General features: G+C 48.3%; 1 protein-coding gene across 6 annotated transcripts in view; it reads right to left on the bottom strand.

The window, feature by feature from the left end:
- LOC137527526 (BTB/POZ domain-containing protein KCTD12-like) overlaps window positions 1-23,166 on the bottom strand; it is an 820,305-nt gene that overhangs the window by 184,728 nt on the left and 612,411 nt on the right. For 4 of the 6 annotated variants that reach the window (XM_068248054.1, XM_068248053.1, XM_068248056.1 and 1 more), the window contains one exon: window positions 8,644-8,706. The exons of the other annotated variants lie outside the window; for them this stretch is intronic. In XM_068248054.1, coding sequence (XP_068104155.1) covers window positions 8,644-8,706 — 63 coding nt within the window. The remainder of the gene's footprint in view (window positions 1-8,643; window positions 8,707-23,166) is intronic. 6 annotated transcript variants of the gene reach the window in all.

Here is a 23,166-nt window from a genome sequence, read left to right as displayed (position 1 = left end):
ATTGTCACGTGACGCTGGTCTCCACCTTCTCCACCGCCCACTGTGCTTCCTGATTTGCGGAGGCACAGTGAGTGACAGAGAGAGAAGTCAGAGACCAGCGTCACGTGAGGATGACGCTGTGCGCCATCACCAGGAGCAGGTGAGTAAGTCCTCCCCGCCCGCTTCGCTAAGCTGCTGGCTGCTGCTAATTAGGAGGGGGGAAGTGCCGGAAGGAGGGGACCCAGGTGAGGGAGGTGGGTGGTATGCCCCCCCTCCCCGCCACCCCACCTTCCAAGCTTCCCCCCCATACCGGGGGCACCTATGCTACACTGGGGGCACCTATGCTACACTGGGGGCACCTATGCTACACTGGGGGCACCTATGCTGCACTGGGGGCACCTATGCTACACTGGGGGCACCTATGCTGCACTGGGGGCACCTATGCTACACTGGGGGCACCTGTGCTGCACTGGGGGCACCTATGCTACACTGGGGGCACCTATGCTACACTGGGGGCAACTATGCTACACTGGGGGCAACTATGCTACACTGGGGGCACCTATGCTACACTGGGGGCACCTATGCTACACTGGGGGCACCTATGCTGCACTGGGGGCACCTATGCTGCACTGGGGGGCACCTATGCTGCACTGGGGGGCACCTATGCTGCACTGGGGGGCACCTATGCTGCACTGGGGGGCACCTATGCTGCACTGGGTGCACTGGGGGCACCTATGCTGCACTGGGGGGCACCTATGCTGCACTGGGGGGCACCTTTGCTGCACTGGGGGCACCTATGCTGCACCGGGGGCACCTGCACTGGGGGCACCTATGCTGCACTGGGGGCACGCATGCTGCACTATGCTACACTGGGGCCACTATGCTACACTATGCTACACTGGGGCCACTATGCTACACTATGCTACACTGGGGCCACTATGCTACACTATGCTACACTGGGGCCACTATGCTACACTATGCTACACTGGGGCCACTATGCTATACTGGGGCAACTATACTAGCTATACTGGGGCAGTGGCGGTACCAGGGGGGTGGTTTGGGTGCTGAAGCACCACCTAATATTGTCCAAGCACCCCCAGTGTGAACTGATTTTCGGCGTCTAATAGACGCTGTGTCAGTTCACTGACGGCAGCAGCCCGCAGCTCCAACAGCGGCAGAGCAGGGCAGTAAAATGACGTCCGAAGCCCTGCTCTGGAGACTGAGTCTGCAATGCAGGGCTTCGGGCGCCATTGTCCCGTAGCCCTGCTCTTAGCACGGGAGTTTCAGTTGCTGGCTGGCTGCAGAGGATCGTGGGAGCTGCGCGCCGGACGGAGGCCGGGACAGGAGGTCTGCTGCTGCTTCAGGTGAGTAAATTTTTATTTAATTTATATTAGCAGGTGTATCGACTGTTCTGGCCAGGTCTGCTACATGATTGAAGTGTTTTCTGGCCAGGTTGGCCACATGATTGCATGTATTTTCTGGTCAAATCTTCCACATCATTGCATATATTTTCTGGGCAAATCTGCTGACATGATTGCATGTATTTTCTGGGCAAATCTGCCGACATGATTGCATGTATTTTCTGGGCAAATCTGCCGACATGATTGCATGTATTTTCTGGGCAAATCTGCCGACATGATTGCATGTATTTTCTGGGCAATTCTGCCGACATGATTGAACGTGTTTTTTGGGCAAATCTGCCAACATGATTGAATGTGTTTTTTGGGCAAATCTGCTGACATGATTGAATGTGTTCTTTGGGCAAATCTGCCGACATGATTGAATGTGTTTTTTGGGCAAATCTGCCGACATGATTGAACGTGTTTTTTGGGCAAATCTGCCGACATGATTGAACTATTTTCTGGTCAAATCTGTTCACATTACGTGTATTTTCTCGAGAAAACCTGAACAATTATGTGAATTTTCTGGGGAAAGGCCCACTGTCTTTGTGTTGCACTTTTAAGGGGAACCCGAGGTGAGAATAATATTGGGCTGCCATATTTATCTCCTTTTAAGCAATACCAGTTGCCTGGCTGCTGTGCTGGTCCTCTGCATCTAATTCTTTCAACCATAGACCCTGAACAAGCATGCCGCAGGTCAGGGGTTTCTTACAATATTGTCAGAACTGACAAGATTAGCTGCATGATTGTTTCTGGTGAAATTCAGTTTACTACTGCAGCCAAATAGATCAGCAGGGCTGCCTATTGTTTAAAAGGAAATAAATATGGCAGCCTCCATATCACTCTTATCTCGGGTTCACTTTAAATTAGTTAGCTCTGCCCTCATCCGATCATGGCCACGCCCATTTTTCGCCGCGGCGCGCCGCATGTTATAACCACAACCATTTTTTGTTAGCTATACTGGTGCCACTATACTATACTGAGGCCAACTTTAGGGGGGGGGGGGAGCGAGCCTACACCTGGCATTACCCGCCGTGTCACGTTTAGCATGCCACATTTGCTGTTTTTTTTTTTTTGGGGGGGGGGTCTTTTTAATACCCAGCAGTGCCAGCACCCGGGTGTCAAATGCCCTAGGTACGCCACTGGCTTCAACTTCTGCTTCACAAAGGCTGCTGGCCTGTTAGGCCTCACCGTGCCATAGGCATCAGTCCTATGCTTTATTAGGATTTCAAAGAGCTCAGGGGAACAATAAAGATTGCCTGTGATAACACAGTAGTCTTTGTCCAGTAACGGCTCAACAAGAGACAGTACTGTTGATGTCGCCACTCCATAGTCGCTGAACCGGGGGTTGAATTTGGTTCTCTTTGCGGTGTACAACACCGTGTTTCAAATGTACCCGGTACCTGACTCACACAGCATATATGACTTGATCTCAAAGCGAGACTACTTGAAAGTGATGTATTGGAGCCAGCTCAGCCTCCCCTTATAGGCCATAAGGCTCTCGTCCACGCTGATGTCCCTCTCTGGAACGTACGTCATTCTGAAGTTGTCCACCACCATCTCATAGACCTCCCAGGTATTTTTAAGTTTTGGAGCAGGGTGAGTGGACTCCTCAAAGGTCTCATTGTTGGCAAAGTGAAAGAACTTCATGAGGAGCGAAAACCTGTACTCTGACATCACTGTTCCAAAGACGGGGGTTGCAAGGATTTTGTTGGTGGTCCAATACCACTTCTGCAGGGGCTTCCCCACCACTCCCTGCAGAATGATCAGGCCCAAGAACAGCCAGATGTCCTCCCTGGTGACAGGCTCCCAAGTCCTGCTCCTTAAAAAGAGCCCTCGTGGAGCAGCCATTTGTTGGGTGGCATACCTATTAGTCTCCTCCACAATCTTATCAATAACAGCGTCTGTAAAGAAGAGCTGCAGGTATGCCAAGGAGTTGTGCTCACAATACTTCTTCTGGCCAGGCTCTCCAGTAAAATGGAAATGTGGGGGTGGTGGCGGAGCCTGAGAAAAGTCAATGGGGCACCAAACCCCAACATCACTGACCTCTGTGGTGATGCAGTCACTGTCGCTACCTGGGTCGGATGACAGATCCCCAGGTGTGTCACTGTCACTTGAGTTTACCAGTGACTGCAGATCGCTGTCCTCCAACTCCACCAGCGCTTCCGGTGTGAGACGCCTTCTGGAGGATGATGCCATAGTTAACGTCAGAGGTCGGTGTAAACGGCAGGCAGAGAGTTGCCAAATCCAGGCAGAGGTCGGTACAGGCAGCAGGCAAAAGAGTAGTCAAAGTCCAGGCACAAATCGGCAACAGTTATCAATCAAAATCCAGGCAGTAGGTAGAGAGGATAGTCAAAGTCCAGGCAAAAATCGGCAAAAGGTAATCAATCAAAGTCCAGGCAAAAATCAGTGCAGGGAGAAGGCAGAGAGAATAGTCAAAGTCCAGGCAAAATCAGCAACAAACAGGTATCCAGCAAAATCAGTAACTCACAGATTACAAGGATCACAGCAGCTCACAGCACAGCTCAGTCGCAGCCAGCAACCAGGGAGCAAATGGCTACATTGCATTGGATACACACTTACTTGTATTCAATACTTCTGAGCCAGGTCGGGATTACCGCCAGGGGGGTTAAAATGCTGAACATAACATGTAAACGGCACATATTAGAGAATTATGCAATGTTATAAAAATATGACACTATTGTCTTTGATACTAATGTTCTATTAATTATCCGTACTACACATATAATTAATTATATCATAAAGTTTTTTTTCCACTTTAGTTTCACTTTAAAGGGAATCTTAAAGAGAACCCGAGGTGGGTTTGAAGAATATTATCTGCATACAGAGGCTGGATCTGCCTATACAGCCCAGCCTCTGTTGCTATCCCAAACCCCCCTAAGGTCCCCCTGCACTCTGCAATCCCTCATAAATCACAGCCACGCTGCTGACAAACAGCTTGTCAGAGCTGGCTGTGTTTATCTCTATAGTGTCAGTCTGCTGCTCTCCCCGCCTCCTGCAGAACTCCGGTCCCCGCCTGCCTCCCTTCCCTCCCTGCTGATTGGAGGTGAGGGACGGGGGCAGGGACCGGAGCTATGCAGGAGGCGGAGGAGCAGCTGAGACTGACACTACAGATGTAAACACAGCCTCAGAGCACCGCTGTGATTTATGAGGGATTGCAGAGCGCAGGGGGAAGTTAGGGGGGTTTGGGATAGCAACAGAGGCTGGGCTGTATAGGCAGATCCAGCCTCTGTATGCAGATAACATTCTTTAAACACACCTCGGGTTCTCTTTAAGTCAAATGAAAAAAATATTTTAATTTACCTGGGGCTTCTTCCAGCCTCCTGGACTCCTACTGTGCCCATGACGTCCTCCTGATTCCATCCAGGCAGTGGCGGCGACCTCCGCAAAGCTGGGTGGCTACTGCGCAGTGCGCATGCATGGCCCTGAGCCACATGCACCCTGATCCTGCTCCCAGCGCCGGGATTGTTTGGCGCATGCACGGTAGTCATGTCGACTACTGACATCAGGCCGCTGCACGGAGGGGATCAGAAGGACGTTGTGAGCACAGTAGGAGTCCAGGGGGGCTAGAAGAAGCTCTAGGTAAGTTAAAAAAAAATCATTTGACTTAAAGAGTACCTAAATTATAAATTACAGTTTGCTTTAAAAAGCAACTTTTAAAGTTGGCAAGATATATAAAAAAACACATAAAATAAAGTGCGATTTTCTCACCCCCAGGGTGTAATAGAACGCGGAAAAGCCGCCGCGTGTACTGACAGCAAGGCGGCTGATTCCGCGTCCAACGCGGCGGTTTGTCCGCACAGCAACACATGTCTGGGTCGGCTGGGATCTCTAGTGCACCGGGATGGAGAGCTACGCGCGTGCGCGCCAGAAGTCAGGACCTTTATACCAGCAGGAGATGTATCAGCTGATCAGGACGATCAGCTGATTCCTGCTGGACTCCTGATTGGCTGAGTGGCTCGGGCGTGGCGGCAGAGTCCTGCAACTATATATACAGCTTGCTTGCCAGTTGCTGGTTGTCTGCCATTGCGATCACTTACGTGGAAGCACTCAGACCTTAGTCAGATCCCACAGTGTGTTAGAACCAGGAGGACCTGGGAATTCACACTGAGCCAGATTACTATTGTGTATCATTGTGTTATACCTCAGACTAGTTCCAGGGTGTCGAGACCACAGACCTCACACCCAAGATTAGGGACTCTGTGTTATCATTCTGTTATACTTCAGACTAGTTCCAGGGTGTCGAGACCACGGACCTCACACCCAAGATCAGGGTCTCTGTGTTATCATCGTGTTATACTCCAGACTAGTTCCAGGGTGTCGAGACTACGGACCTCACACCCAAGTCTAGGAATACTCTGTGCCATCATATTATACTCCAGACTAGTTCCAGGGTGTAGAGACCACGGACCTCACACCCAAGACTAGGCATTGTTTGATATCTGTTTTGACCTATTGCATTCTTGACTATCCCTCTGCTCTCTGATTCAGTACCTACGCTTATCTGATTATCTGTTGCCAAACCCTGCCTCCCTTTGGATACCTTGTCTGTCTGTGTGTTGCCGACCCGGCTTGCCTGACCTCGAGAGCTATCTCTCTCTTTAGGAGATAGTCCCCAGACCTGCAAGTGACATCCACCTTCAGGTGCCACTCACGCACAGGTCCTTCCTACCTTCAGCCTGGGACTCCACCCCTTTGGAGGTCTCAGGCTGCTGGAAGGTTTTGGTACTTTACAAAAGGCGGTATTGCCCATACTGCCAAAGACCATCTGCTCCTCAGATGGTCTCACTCAAAGTGTTTACTGTTGCACCAAACACTCACACTATATAGGTGTCCAGAGGTTAGTTATACTTGGATTATCGGTGATTCTGCAGATCATCAATAATCAGGTATAATCTGTATTCTTGGTGATACTGCAGATCACCAATAATCAGATTCTCCCTGTGTGCTGACACCGATCGTTACACAGGGTCCATATTTCACATATGGTCTTGAGATCCCCACCCCCATGTGAAATTGGGCCCGAGTGATTTATTTTTCTTTCCAAATCATAGGTGCAAATAATGCTGGGGGATTTATGTCAAAACTCCACCCCCAAGCCGACACCACTGTGAAAAGAGATGTAATGATCTAATCCAGGCAGGCAGACAACTGAAATTAGAATTATAGCAAACAGACATGATAAAACAGGCTGCAGCAGTTCTCCTGTCTCCCCCCTCTGCGAAAAGAGATGTAATTTGATCCATGCAGGCAGAGAGCAAGGGAGGGAACCAGGCTGGAGAGGAGGACCTGAGGGTGCTGAGAATGTACTTTGGCAAGGCTTCAGCATGAGAAAGAAGGAAGTGCTGCTAGATATATAAATGTCAGTCTGTTCTATCCACTATGATGTACCAGATGTAAACTTTATATGTTAATCCAACTGTACTCAGTGCATAGACTGCACATATGTATTGCCATTCAAACCTTTTTTGGCTGGAGGTGCTCTATAAAGAGGAGCAGTGAAAATAGTGTAATAAAAAAGTTCTTCATTGTTACAATAATTATGTATAATGATTTAGTCAGTGTTTGCTCATTGTAAAATCTTTCTTCTCCCTCATTTACATTATGACATTTATCACATGGTGACATTTTAAGGCCCGGTTCACATTGGAGTTCTGAGCCAAAGGATCCGGTGAGCGGATCTGGTCTCCGCTTTACCAGATCTGGATGGCTCAGTCCGTGGCCCAGTTCACATAGTGAAAACGGATCTGATCAATGATTGATCGGATCCGTTTTCACTCAGCAAATACATACCTTATTTTCAGTAGTCGCCGGCGGTAGAGACTTCCTCTTCGCTGTGACTACAGGAGGAAGACTAGGAAGAAGACAGAAGCCTCTACCGCCGGCTACTACTGAAAATAAGGTATGTATATATAAACCCTCCCTCACCCACCCGCCTTGCTGCTGCACCCTCCCCTCACCCTCCTGTCACTGAATTTGCGTCGGCCCATGCCCCCATCCCCTGTGGAATGGTCGGTTTCTTTACTAGTGTGAAGAAACGTTCTGTTTTCCATTGCCCCAATGCTGCAGTATTTTTTGTCCAGATCCGTTCCGCTAGGCAGAACGGTCCGAAAAATTAGGGCCTGCAGCATTTTTTAGATCCGTGGACTGGAACGTACGGAACATATCCGTACCAACGGACACATGTGAATGGATCCATAGGTTAACATTGGATCCATTCACATCCGTTCCATTTGTACAGTATATGTTCCGGTTCCGATCCGGAAAAAAACACCATGTGAACCGGGCCTTACTGCTGGCAGGTGATGTCACTGGAAGTAGCTGCTGTTTGCTTTTTTGGCAGGCGGAAACAGCTGTTATTTCCCACAATGCAACAAGGCTCCCACAGTGTGATGTCAGTACCTCAGGGTTTTGAGGTGCTGACATCACACGGTGGGAGGGGTTTCACCACAAAATCAGCCATACAGAGCCCCCTGATGATCTGTTTGAGAAAAGGAATAGATTTCTCATGGAAAAGGGGGTATCAGCTACCGATTGGGATGAAGTTCAGTTCTTTGTTTTATGGTTTCTCTTTAAGATTCCCTTTAAAGCAGATCCGAGATGAAAAACTAACTATAACAATTAACTTGATTATATATCTTATCTAAAGTTTAGATAGTTTACACAGCACATCTAGCTTCAAAAATGTATGATTATTTATTCCTGTAATACAATGAGGGCAGACATGTTATGTTTGTCACATTGTCACAGGCTGAGGGCTGGAGATGCTATCAGCTTGCCTGTGTGTAAATTCAGTCCCCTCTCCTTCTCCCCTCAGCCTCTGAAATCAGTGGCGAGTAACCTCCTCCTCCTCCTGCCCAGACTGAGCTCCCATAAGCCCTTGTTACAGTGCCAAGGCACTGTGAAAAGCTGTGGGCGAGGCTAGTTTAGTTTATAGGGCATTAGGGTATTAAAACAAAACAAAAAATGATTTGGCTTGAGAAATGCCCTATAAACTATATGAAAGGAACACAATTATGCAATGAGTAAAAGTTTATCTCAAATCCACTTTAAGAGGTCAAAAATGTGGAACACAAACCAAAGAGGTTTGAAAGACCTATGAGTTACATTTATTATTTTTTAACCTCAACATTTTGATGAAAATATATTTCACAAGGAACATTAGTTCTGCTCTGCTAGGCAACAAGAGTTCAAATTGAGTTTATAAGTAAATACCATAATGAAACATTTTTATTCAATTTACCTATTTCAGGAGTAGGTAGTACTGTTGCATGTGATCTTATGACAAAATCTGATGGTACTGGTCCTGAAATAACCAAAGAAAGAATGAATACATTAAATGAATTGGAAAGAAACTTAAAGGCTTAATTGCAATACTGCAACTCTTTCTCTCCATATGTATCTGTTATAATTTTATTTTTAGGACATGCAATGTATTTAGAAAAATGTATGACAGAAATATAAAAAATTATACAAAACATAACTTTAATGAATAACTTTGTGGATTGAAAAACTGCATTGGATTGTGTTAACTAGCAGGGGAAAAAACTGTGCAGGTGCATAATTAGGGCTGAAGATTCAGGGCTTTAGCCCAGAATCCCGCCTACTGTGCTCCGTATGTCAGAGCACATAGTGCCCATCATAGTGCCCCGAATCAAAACTTAGCAGCACCTGCATCTGTTGCTACGGTGCCTGCACTCCGCCACAGCTTTCTTTTTTTTTCTGTTCCCCCTTCTGTGTCCATTTACAGCCCAGCAGCCAGCCATCAGTAGAGATGGCTCTAACCTCCGATTTTCGGTTCGCAAACCTCACTCTTCCACAATTCGAGAAAGTCTGGCAACCCTGGGTAGACTTTAGGGATGAGCTACAAATGTTTCAGATTCTAAATGGTTAACAAATGGGAACTATTATATGATCCTTTGTATGTACCTTTAACCCACTTTGCACATTTATCCTCCTTGACATACTCTATTGTCTTGTTACTAACACCTGTCAACCAGTGACCATTCTATAATTTACTTCTTATACTATGTTGTTATTTACGATAACTACTGCATTACTGTTTCAATTTCTCCTGTATTTTTTACGCCTTCTAATAGCTCTATGTCTATATTTTTTTGCTGGGCATGTCCAGTTCTATGTTCAATACAGTTTATAGTACCATATCATACTTGCCCAAATAAAGTTTATTTTTGAACACTAAAAAGTAAGCTACCCCTTGCAGACCGTTGTCTTGTGGGATATTGTTATAAAGGGAACATACGTCCAAAGTAGCCCAAATATAGTTAGATTCCAATTAAATTTTTTCCAAAGTTGTTATAGTATGTGTAGTGTCTTTTACCCACTTGACGACTGCCCACTACCGATTGGCGTCGACAAAGTGGCACCCCCAGGACCGCCTAACGACGATCAGCGGTGGCACCTGGGGGACTAATTAGCCGGTAATTGCATGCATAGATGCATGTGCATCCCCCGGCATTAGGCTCCGCCCACCCGCTGGCTATTTTGAAGCGCCGGCGGGTTGTTAACCCCCGATCTGCCAGATAGTAAGCGTATAATACGCTTTGTAATCTATACAAAGGCTATATACAGGCTGCCTTCTGCCCTGGTGGTCCCAGTGATCGAGGGACTACCAGACAGGAGGCAGCACCCCTAGTAAGCACAACAAAACACTGATCCTGCCCCCGATCGCCCACAGTACCCCTCAGACCCACCCATCAATCACCACCTGTCACGATCTATCAACGCTATTTTTTAGATTAGATCCTGAACTGCCCCCTGGGTGCTCCTGATCACGCCCCCCCACACCCTCGGATCCTCCCCAGACCCCCCCCCCCGTGTACTGTATACATCTATTCTCCCCTGTAATCACCCACTGATCACCTGTCAATCCCCTATCAATCACCCCCTGTCACCACCTGTCACTGCCACCCATCAGATCAGACCCTAACCTGCCCCTTACGGGCACCTGATCACCCGCCCACACCCTCAGATCACCCGCAGACCTGCCCTCAGATCACCTCCCAAGTGCATTGTTTACATCTGTTTTCCCCTCTAATCACCCACTGATCACCCATCAATCACCCCCTGTCACCACCTGTCACTGCTACCCATCAGATCAGACCCTTGTCTGCCCCTTGCGGGCCCCCAATTACCCGCCCACACCCTCAGATCACCCTCAGACCCCCTGATCACCTTGCCAGTGCATTGCTTGCATCTATTCTCCCCTCTAATCACACCCTGATCACCTATCAATCACCCCGTCACCCCCTGTCACCACCTGTCACCACCTGCTACCCATCAGATCAGACCCTAATCTGCCCCTTGCGGGCACACAAACTCCCATCCACACCCTCAGATCGCCCTCAGACCCCCCCTGATCACCTCCCCAGTGCATTATTTACATTTGTTCTCCCCTCTAATCACCCATTGATCACCCATCAATCACCCTCTATCACCACCTGTCACTGCTAACCATCATACCCATCAGATCAGACCCTCATCCGCCCCTTGCGGACACCCAATCACCCGCCCACACCCTCATATCGCCTTTAGACCCCCCCCCCCCCCCCCTGATCACCTCGCCAGTGCATTGCTTGCATCTATTTTTGCCTCTAATCACACCCTGATCACCTATCAATCACCCCGTCACCCCCTGTCAATACCTGTCACTGCTACCCATCAGATAAGACCCTAATCTGCCCCTTCCAGGCACCCAAACACCCGCCAAACCCTCAGATTTCCCTCAAACCCCCCCGGTCACCTCCCCAGTGCATTATTTACATCTGTTCTCCCCTCTAATCACCCACTGATCACCCATCAATCACCCCCTGTCACCACCTGTCACTGCTACCCATCATACCCATCAGATCAGACCCTCATCTGTCCCTTGCGGGCGCCCAATCACCTGCCCACACCCTCAGATTGCCCTCAGACCCCCCCCGATCACCTTGCCAGTGTATTGCTTGCATCTATTCTCCCCTCTAATCACCTATCAATCACCCCATCACCCCCTGTCACCACCTGTCACTGCTACCCATCGGACCAGACCCTAATCTGCCCCTTGCGGGCACCCAAACACCCGCCCACACCCTCAGATCGCCCTCAGAACCCCCTGATCACCTTCCCAGTGCATTATTTACATATGTTCTCCCCTCTAATCACCCACTGATCACCCATCAATCACCCCCTGTCACCGCCTGTCACTGCTACCCATCAGATCAGACCCTAATCTGCCCCTTGCGGGTACCCAATTACCCGCCCACACCCTCAGATCTCCCTCAGACCCCCCCTGATCACCTCCTCAGCGCATTGCTTGCATCTATTCCCCCCTCTAATCACACCCTGAGACACCCATCAATCACCTCCTGTCACCACCTGTCACCCCCTAGCACACTTACCCATCAGACCAGGCCCTAATTTGCCCCATGTGGGCTCCTGATCACTCAGCCAAACCCTCAGATGCCCCTCAAACCCCCTTCTGATCACCTCCCCAGTGCATTGATTGCATCTATTCTCCCCTCTAATCACCCCCTGAGACACCCATCAATCTCCTCCTGTCACCACCTGTCACCCCCTAGCACTCCTATCCATCAGATCAGGCCCTAATCTGCCCCCTGCAGGCTTCTGATCACCTGGCCAGACCCTCACCCACCCCACCGCAGTGACAGAATTTTTTTTTTCTGATCACTGCTGGTCTCTATGACTTAATTGTGGCTGAGACCAACCGTTATGCCACACAATATGCAAACGAAAATCCAAGAAACTACCATGCCCAGCCTTTTCAGTGGAAACCACTCCAAGTTTCTGAACGTAACATTTTTTGGGGCCTTCTCCTTAACATGGGTCTAGTCAAAAAGAATGTATTGCGGTTTTATTGGTCTACGCACCCAATACATCACATGCCAATGTTCTCTGCTGCCATGTCCAGGTCACGATTTGAGAACATCCTGCGCTTCCTGCACTTCAGTGCCAATACCACCTGTCATCTAAGAGGCCACCCTGCTTATGACCGGTTCCACAAAATTCGGCCCCTCACCCCTCATAGACCACCTGTCATCAAAACTTGCAGATGCTTATACCCCTAAATAGTCATTTTGAGGCATTTGGTTTCCACGGCTTAGGGCCCCTAAAATGCCAGGGCAGTATAGGAACCCCACAAGTGACCCCATTTTAGAAAGAAGACAGCCCAAGGTATTCTGTTAGGTGTATGATGAGTTCATAGAATATTCTATTTTTTGTCACAAGTTAGTGGAAAATGACATGTTGTGGAAAAAAACAATAAAAAATCAATTTCCGCTAACTTGTGACAAAGAATAAAATCTTCTATGAACTCACCATACTCCTAACAGAATACCTTGGGGGTGTTGTCTTTCTAAAATGGGGTCACTTGTGGGGTTCCTAAACTGCTCTGGCATTTTAGGGGCCCTAAACCGTGAGGAGTAGTCTGGAAATCAAATGCCTCAAAATGACCTGTCCTAAAGGTACTCATAGGACTTTGGACCCCTTAGCGCACCTAGGTGTGAGGAAAAGCGGAAAAGCCGCCGTCTCTCAGGGTGAGGCGGCTGTTTCCGCGTCCAGCATGACATCACAACTCGGAAAAACCGCCGCATGCCGCATAGGCAGAGCGGCGGAATCCGCATTGGGAACGGCGGAATCTGCATTAGAGGCGGCTCCCACGCTCGGTTCACTGGATACATTGCAAGGCAGTACTGGTGTGGCTGGGACTGATAGTCCTCCAAGATTCAGAGTGACACGCGCGCGCGCACTGAGGCAAAGCTTATATAGCAGCCAGTAGTAGGTCAGCTGACCAAGCTGGTCAGCTGACAATTCTGAGCCCTCTCATTGGTCCAGCACTTAGGGAGGGGCTGGAGAGTGGCTGTGTATATATACTGCTGGCTGTTCAGTTGCTGGTTGTCTGGCGTTGCGATCATTACGTGGTAGCACGCAGACCTGAGTCAGATCCGAAAGTGTGCCGGGACCAGCTGGAGCTGTAATCCTACACTTAGCTAGATTTGTTGATAGTTTAAAGTACTAGTTTGATTGTGATTATCTGTTATGACCTTCTGCCTGCCTGACCATTCTCCTGAATTCTGATCCTGTACTTTGTCTTTCTGATACTCTGTTGCTGAACCCCGGCTCGTCCTTAGACTCTGCATCTGCCTTCTGATTTCGAACCTCGATATTTCTGATACCCTGTTGCCGAATCCTGCCTGTACTTCAGACTTTCGCCTCTGCCTTCTGAATCTGTACTTTATCTGTCCGTGTGTTTACGACCTGGCTTGTCCGACCTCGAGAACCGACCTTACTGTTAGAGGCGGTTCCCAGTCCTGATAGTGACACTCCCTCTTGAGTGTCACTCTCGTTCTGTCGTTCCTTCTCTCAGTCTGACTCCTCCCTCCGAGAGAGTCCAGAAGGAATTGGGCAGTACTCCTTACTGCTCTGAGGCTCAGTCCTCTCATTACTACTGTTTGCACCAAACACTCTGCTTAGGTGTCCAGAGGTTAGCTTGTATATCGGATTATCGGTGATACTGCAGATCATCTATAATCTGGTATATATCTGTATTTCCAGTGATACTGCAGATCACCGGTAATCAGATCCTCTTTGTGCTACACCGATCGTTACAGAACGCCAGACCACAAAAAACAGATGGACGCACGCGCTGACCCTCTGGGTGTGCTTGCCACTTCAGTGGATAACATCCATCAAGCACTGGGCCAGCACAAAGCATTAATTGATGCCTTATCAGGCTCTGTGCGAACCCTCCAGACGTCAGTTGATTCGGTGCGATCCCCTCATAGTGATGACATACGTATGCCCGTACCTGATAAATTTTCCGGCCACAAGTCTGACTTTCGGAATTTTAAGAGTAGAGTGTTATAATATTTCCAATTTGAGACCCCGATCCTCGGGGACTGAGACCCAACGGGTCATATTTATTAAAACCTTGTTATCTGGTGACTCCCAGACCTGGGCGTACCATTTGCCTGCCGGTGACTTAGCTCTTACCTCGATGGAGGAATTCTTTAAAGCCATGGCGGTAATTTACGACGACCCAGACCTTGCATCGACTTCTGAGCGGAAGCTCAAGTTTTTACGTCAAGGCAAGGGTCCGGTCGAAGATTACGCGGCCGAATTTAGGAGGTGGTCAGTTACGGCCAGGTGGGACACTTATGCTCTGCTAGATTGTTTTTTGTCAGGGCTGTCCGATGAGGTCTCTGACCTGATGCTAAGTCAGCCCGAGCCCAGAACAGTCGATGAGGCCATCTCAGCGGCCATCCGAATTGACCGTAGGCTGCGCTACCAAAAACAGACCAGGGGTAGTCAACGCATCAGAGTAGTGTCTTACGCTACACCTCAGGCAGCATCATCTTCTTCAGTCTCATCTGCTCCGGTCTTACCTCCACCCGAGCCTATGCAGATAGGTCGATCAAAATTGTCCCAGGTGGAGCGAAGACGGAGGATGACGGAACAGTTGTGCCTGTATTGCGCTGAGGGGGGGCATAGGGTACGAAACTGTCCTAATAAGCTGGGAAACGCTACCGCCTAGGAGTTGTAGGGGGTAACACCCTTGGCGCCCGTTTTATACCCCTAAAAGAAAAATGTTTGCTTCTTCCATGAACGATTACATGGGGGGACAAATCTGAAGCCACAGAGGCCTTTGTTGATTCAGGCTCAGCGGCTAATTTTATGAGTTCCGAATTTGCAATGAAGTTGGGCATTCCGCTCACCCCAGTAGAACCACCTATCCAGGTTACTGCTGTGGACGACTCCCCGCTTCAAAGGGACCGTCCGCTGTCTCAGACACCAGGGGTGGAAGTCACTATTGGGGTATTGCATGGAGAGAGATTGAGTTTTTTTGTTTTACACATGACCACCTCCACAATTGTCTTAGGTATGCCCTGGCTGCAGCTTCACTCGCCACAGATTAATTGGGCTGCAGGACAATTAACCAGTTGGTCAGACTTTTGTTCCCAGCAGTGTCTAGGGAAAGTGACATTAGGTCAGACCAAGATTCAAGTGGAGGGGGTTCCCGAGCAATACTCTGAATTCTCGGATGTATTCTGTCCCAAGGCTGCTGATAAGTTACCTCCTCATCGCCCTTTCGATTGCCCCATCGATCTCCGTGCTGGTTGTATGCCTCCCCGAGGTCACCTGTATAATTTGTCTGGACCGGAGAAAGTGGCCATGCAGGAATACATCCGTGACAATTTAGCCAAAGGGTGCATTCGCCCCTCCCGGTCGCCTGCAGGGGCCGGTTTCTTTTTTGTTAAGAAAAAAGATGGAGGTCTTCGACCTTGCATCGATTACCGAGGCCTGAATAAAATCACGGTGAAGAATCGTTATCCGCTACCATTGATAGACGATTTGTTCACACAGGTCACTAACGCTAAGATCTTCTCAAAGTTAGATCTGAGGGGTGCATACAACCTGATCCGCATTAGAAAGGGCGATGAATGGAAGACGGCCTTCAACACACCCGACGGGCATTACGAATACTTAGTGATGCCCTTCGGGTTGTGTAATGCGCCAGCCGTCTTCCAAGAATTAATTAATGAGGTATTCAGAGAAGTGTTGGGCAGATTTGTTCTGGTATATCTCGATGATATACTGATCTACTCTGACAATCTCTCTGAACACAGGAGCCATGTCAAAAGTGTGCTGGACAAGCTGAGACAAAATATGCTGTTCGCCAAGTTGGAAAAATGTATTTTTGAGGTGACATCTGTCACGTTTCTGGGGTATGTGATTTCTACCTCAGGTCTGTCAATGGTCCCTGCTAAAGTCACAGCTGTCCTGGAATGGCCGCAACCTGTGGGGTTGAAAGCCCTCCAGCGATTCCTGGGTTTTGCGATTTACTATAGGAGGTTTATAAAAGGGTACTCCACGATCATTGCATCCCTTACCAGTCTCACAAAAAAGGGGGCAGATACTACCCACTGGTCTCCTGAAGCTCAGAATGCATTCTCCACTTTGAAGGAATTGTTTTGTTCCGCACCGATCCTAAGACATGTTGACACCTCTTATCCTTTCATTGTTGAGGTTGACGCCTTGGAGGTCGGGGTAGGGGCTGTGCTGTCTCAGCGGTCAAGGTTACAGGGAAGACTACATCCCTGTGCTTACTTTTCTCGTAGGTTCTCTCCGGCAGAGAAGAACTACGACATAGGCAACAGAGAGCTCCTGGCCATTAAACTGGCCTTTGAAGAGTGGCGTCACTGGCTCGAAGGAGCAGAGCACACTATCACGGTCTTCACGGACCACAAGCATTTAGAATACATCGAGGGAGCTAAGAGATTAAGTCCCCGTCAGGCCCGATGGTCGTTATTCTTTACAAGGTTCAGATTCATAATGTAACGATTGTGGAACTTTCTCCGTGATCAGCGCACAACGCGTGCACTGACACGGCGGAAATCCTCCACAAGCGTGTAATTGCAGGCACCCAGCAAAAGGTGCTACGCACCTGTAGAGGGAAATTCCTGTCGGCAGATGGCGCTGGGGAGTGCAGAGGAACCAATCCTCTGTACCTCCACAAATGCCAGACAGGAATTGTACGAAGCACAGAACGCAATCGCAAGAGAGGCGATTGCGAATGAGAACGAGCAAAGGGACAGGTTGTATGTGTGTGCGCCAATCCAGTCGCCACCCCCGCGACCGCGCACACACAACAGCAGATATGAAATAGGAACGCGATCGCGAGAGGTGCGATCGCCAGACGTGACACAAGGCAGATCAGAATAGAATACAAGGGTAGCAAAGGCACAGCAAATAATACAATGAGAAGATGCGGAAAATAACAAACGCTAGCTAACCACGAACACCACACTCATTCGCAACAGTGCACGCGGTTATGCGCGGTCTCCACGTGATAAGCACAATAGAGACAAGCACGCCTAACTAACCAACGACAGACAAACATGAAACAGAGGACGCGAATGCTTGCTTAACGGTTACCTCACCGAGCCTCCAGCAAGCGGTCGTAGCAGACAAGACAGACACACGAAAACAGGGACAAGCAAGAGATAGGATCCACAGCACTAGTGAAAAGTGGCTAGCGCGATCCAGGTACAGAGTAGCAGAACAGAAGGATCCACAGCACTAGCGAAAAGTGGCCAGCGCGATCCCAGGAGACAGAACAGAAGGATCCACAGCGTTAGCGAAAAGTGGCTAGCGCGATCCCAGGAGACAGAACAGAAGGATCCACAGCGCTAGCGAAAAGTGGCTAGCGCGATCCAGGAAGACAGAACAGAAGGATCCACAGCGCTAGCGAAAAGTGGCTAGCGCGATCCCAGGAGACAGAACAGAAGGATCCACAGCGCTAGCGAAAAGTGGCTAGCGCGATCCAGAGAGGCAGAACAGAAGAGATAGCTGGTAGCAACCGCTGCACCAGCTATGCTCCAAGAACAGAGATCAGAACGACTTCCTATCGACCACCGCTGAGACAGGACAATCGCAACAGACAAACAAAACAGATAAACAATCCTAACTGCACTAGAGAAATCTGCCTAGCACAGTTTCCAGGAATTACTCTAAGCTGATCTTCAAACAGAGAGTAAGGCTGACACCCCACTAGGAGTGTTACATAGGACGAAATCCTTAAGCATTGTGGAAAAGACATAGTACTTATAGTACACGCCTCCAATGAATGTGGCCAGGCAATTTGCATGACAACGTATGCAAATTCCTCTGCAAGCACAAGCTGCAAAACTGACAAAAGCTCTTCTTTCCAGAGTCCTGCAGCATGCAAACCTACACAATGGTCAAAAGGCTGCCTGCCTGCACAGGCAGCTGAGCAAATCATCACACATAATTACTTACACTCCAGGCAGAAAAAACGTTAAGGCAGACGCTTTGTCCAGGTGCTTTGAGCCAGAAACAGCACAGCCCTCCATCCCTGAGTCTATTGTTCCGCAGAAATTGGTGATGACTGCAACCGATACTTGGGAAGACTGGAAGGAGACATTAAGCCCCTTCCAGCAGGACATCCCGGAAGGGAAGCCTGAAGGGGTTATGTTCATTCCCCTGCCCTTCCATCTCCAGATCCTAGAGATGTTCCATGCGCATAAAAATGCTGGACATCCTGGAGCAGCCAGAACGCAGGATCTTGTAGCCAGGTGTGCCTGGTGGCCCTCCCTGTCAGCTGATTGCAAGGAGTTTGTTAGGAAATGTGCAATTTGTGCAAAAAGTAAGCCCTCCCGGCTGGCACCTGTCGGTACCTTACAGCCTTTGCCCGCCCCGAGTGAACCATGGACCCACTGGTAATGGATTTTGTGGGTGAGCTCCCCAGGTCTGAAGGCATGTCGGTCATTTGGGTGGTAGTCGACCGCTTCAGCAAGATGGCCCATTTCGTGCCCTTGAAAGGACTCCCCTCGGCCCAGGAATTGGCCGACCTATTAATCATCCACATTTTCCGGCTGCACGGCATTCCGGAAAACATAGTGTCGGATCGGGGAGTCCAATTCATCTCTAGATTCTGGAGGGCATTTTGCCACCAAATGGGCATGAAGTTGTCTTTCTCGTCAGGCTACCACCCACAGACTAATGGGCAGACTGAACGGATTAATCAGTCTTTGGAGCAGTTTTTAAGATGTTACGCTGCGGAGGCACAAGATGACTGGGTAAAATTTCTGGCCTTCGCAGAATTCGCACAGAATAATTTAAAGAGTTCTTCTTCTGGTTTTTCTCCATTCCAGATTGTGACAGGGAGGTCGCCCAAATTCTCCCCTTTGCCAGTTGCCTCTTCTCTGTTTCCTACCCTGGAAGCTTGGCAAAGGGCATTTAAAGACATCTGGTGGACGGTGAAGAGTAATTTGGAAAGGGCATTCCAGAGTCAAAAGGGTCAGGCTGACAAGAGACGCTCGTTAGAGTGGAGGTTCCACCCAGGAGACTTGGTCTGGGCGTCCACACGTCACTTGACTCTGAGACAGCCCTCAGATAAGCTAGGTCCCAGGTTTGTGGGTCCATTCCCGGTAGCTAAGAAGATCAACAACGTTACGTATTCTGTTGATCTTCCCGCCAGCATGCGTGGGGTAAGGTCCTTTCACGTATCTCTGCTCAAACCAGCAGTCCATGTGGGCTCCACTCCTCCTCCTCCTCCTGTGATGGTAGATGAACGACCTGAATATGAGGTAGAGAAAATATTAGATTCACGCATTGTACAGAACTCAGTACAATATCTGGTGCACTGGAAAGGGTATGGCATTGAGGAGAGACAATGGGTACCTGGGAGTCGCATGTATGCGGACGAATTAAGGAAGGAGTTTCACGCCTTACATCCCGAGAAACCTGGTAGGAGTTGTCCGGAGTCCACTTCTCGGGGGGGGGGGGGGGGGGGTACTGTGAGGAAAAGCGGAAAAGCCGCCGTCTCTCAGGGTGAGGCGGCTGTTTCCGCGTCCAGCATGATGTCACAACGCGGAAAAAACGCTGCATGCCGCATAGGCAGAGCGGCGGAATCCGCATTCGGAACAGCGGAATCCGCATTAGAGGCGGCTCCCACGCTCGGTTCACTGGATACATTGCAAGGCAGTACTGGTGTGGCTGGGACTGATAGTCCTCCAAGATTCAGAGTGACACGCGCGCGCGCACTGAGGCAAAGCTTATATAGCAGCCAGTAGTAGGTCAGCTGACAATTCTGAGCCCTCTCATTGGTCCAGCACTTAGGGAGGGGCTGGAGAGGGGCTGTGTATATATACTGCTGGCTGTTCAGTTGCTGGTTGTCTGGCGTTGCGATAATTACGTGGTAGCACGCAGACCTGAGTCAGATCCAAAAGTGTGCCGGGACCAGCTGGAGCTGTAATCCTACACTTAGCTAGATTTGTTGATAGTTTAAAGTACTAGTTTGATTGTGATTATCTGTTATGACCTTCTGCCTGCCTGACCATTCTCCTGAATTCTGATCCTGTACTTTGTCTTTCTAATACTCTGTTGCCGAACCCCGGCTCGTCCTTAGACTCTGCATCTGCCTTCTGATTTCTGATTTCGTACCTCGATATTTCTGATACCCTGTTGCCGAATCCTGCCTGTACTTCAGACTTTTGCCTCTTCCTTCTGAATCTGTACTTTATCTGTCCGTGTGTTTACGACCTGGCTTGTCCGACCTCGAGAACCGACCTTACTGTTAGAGGCGGTTCCCAGTCCTGATAGTGACACTCCCTCTTGAGTGTCACTCTCGTTCTGTCGTTCCTTCTCTCAGTCTGACTCCTCCCTCCGGGAGAGTCCAGAAGGAATTGGGCAGTACTCCTTACTGCTCTGAGGCTCAGTCCTCTCATTACTACTGTTTGCACCAAACACTATGCTTAGGTGTCCAGAGGTTAGCTTGTATATTGGATTATCGGTGATACTGCAGATCATTTATAATCTGGTATATATCTGTATTTCCAGTGATACTGCAGATCACCGGTAATCAGATCCTCTCTGTGCTACACCGATCGTTACACTAGGCTGCAAAAAAGTGTCACACATGTGGTATCGCCGTACTTAGGAGAAGTAGTATAATGTGTTTTGGGGTGTATTTTTTATCAAAGACATGTAGCACAATAAATGTGGACAAACATTTATATAAAAATTTTACTTTATTTGAAAAATGTCTGCACAGAAAGTGAAAAAAAAATATTTTTTTGACAAAATTCATGTTTTTTTGATGAATATATTAAAAACTAAAAATCACAGCAGCAATCAAATAGCACCAAAATAAATATATATTAGTGACAAGAAAAGGAGATAAAATTCATTTAGGTGGTAGGTTGTATGACCAAGCAATAAACCGTTCATGCTGCAGTGGTCTGAATGGAAAAAAAAGTGTCGGGTCCTTAAGGGGTTTTATGACAGCAGTCCTTAAAGAGACACTGAAGCGAAAAAAAATATATGATATAGTGAATTGGTTGTGTACTATGAATAATTACTAGAAGATTAGCAGCGAAGAAAATATTCTCATACTTTTATTTTCAGGTATATAGTGTTTTTTCTAACATTGCATCATTCTATATAATATGTGCAGATTACACAACACTCAGCATTCAAAATGAGTCTTTCAGAGCAGTCTGTGAAGTAATGACCTCTCCTCTAGCAGAGGAAAAGTAAATAGTCCAGGAACAGTTGAGATAATAAAAGTCAGATAACAGCCCTTTCCACGACTAACTTAGTCGGAGAGCTTAATGGCTTGTTTGCATAGAGATAACAACTGGAGTTTCTCAACTCTTCCTGTACTGGAAACAATTACACTGATGTATCTGATCTTAATGTTTTATTTCTTAGCTGTGCTACACATTCAAATCATAATATCATCATTTTTTTTCGCTTCAGTGTCTCTTTAAGTGGTTAAATATGCTGGTAATGACTGTACAAATTTTTGAAGGTGAAGGTCTATGAGATGAGATAAATTACATGATATTTAGAGATGGTTTGAACGGTTCGCCGGCGAACGGTTCCAGGCAAACGTTCGGTGGTTCGCGATCGCATGCGAACGCGAATTTTCCCGGAAGTTCGGTTCACCCCCATAGTGCACCATTAGGGTCAACTTTGACCCTCTACATCACAGTCCGCAGGCCCGTTGTAGCTAATCAGGCTACACTATCTCCTGTAGCCACCCCACCCCTTATATAAGGCAGGCAGCGCCGGCCAATATAGTCGTTCGTGTAGCTGTAGTAATTAGTGAAGGGAAAGCTGCTGGCAGACTGTCATAGGGAAAGATTAGTTAGGCTCTTGTAAGCTTCGTAGCTTGCTCCTGGCTGATTATTATTCCTAAAATAGCACCCCACAACAGCTCTTTTCAGACCTAATCTTGTTCTTGTGCTCCCCCCCCCCCCTGCACCTTCCACCCTTCCTTCCCTTCCACCTCCTCTTGTCTTGTCTTCCAGGGATTTGTAAGATGTCAAAAGCCAGCTTACATACTTTGGCCGGGAATCAAATCCAGGTCAACTGCTTTGAAGGCAGCTATGCTCACCACTATACCAGCAACGCTACATGCTGAAGCCAGCCTAGCATGTACCATTGTGATATACCCAAGAGAAAAATGAGCATGCTTAGGGATTTGTAGGATGTCAAAAGCAACCTCACATACATTGGCCAGGAATCAAACCCAGGTCAACTGCTTTGAAGGCAGCTATGCTCACCACTATACCACCAATGCTACATGCTGAAGCCAGCCTAGCATGTACCATTGTGATATACCCAAGACTAAAATGAGCTTACTTATTTGCCTAATTTGCTAGATGAAAGCAGTGGGACACATGGTGATACTGCTTACAGGCTTCAATTCAAGACTTCAGAAAGATCATGTGCCCCCCTGGATGATGCTGGTGTAACACACACAGCAAAGGACAACAATTTGAAGTCTGGAAGATTCCAGGGCAAGGGTGGGAAGGATGAAAAGCTAGGTGGCCATGCAACCATTCCTGCTAACCTAAAGCTGACTTGTGTCTTACAACACATTGGCTTACAAAATCGAGTGCTCCAATATGGGGAAGCTTCTCTGTTTGCTGTTTTGTTTTTTGTTTTTTTTTTAAGTGTGGTGTCACAGTTCACTCATCTCTTCAACTACAAGAAAGGCCCAGGAGTGGTCTTAGCTACCCTAATATCTATGTTGCGGCAGGGCCATTATTACACTTTCTCTTACAGGACTATGGAAACCATTTTGCCAATGCGATAAAGCGAGGTGCAAAAATGAAATCATGCCTAGCAGAGGATGGTTTCGATCCCTCAACCTCTGGGTTATGGGTCCAGCACGCTTCCACTGCACCACTCTGCTTACCTTTAAGTTTAAGAAGGG

Source organism: Hyperolius riggenbachi, chromosome 8 (genome assembly GCF_040937935.1).
Source record: "Hyperolius riggenbachi isolate aHypRig1 chromosome 8, aHypRig1.pri, whole genome shotgun sequence".
In the NCBI taxonomy this organism is placed as follows: domain Eukaryota; kingdom Metazoa; phylum Chordata; class Amphibia; order Anura; family Hyperoliidae; genus Hyperolius; species Hyperolius riggenbachi.
This window is presented reverse-complemented; position numbering and strand designations above follow the sequence as displayed.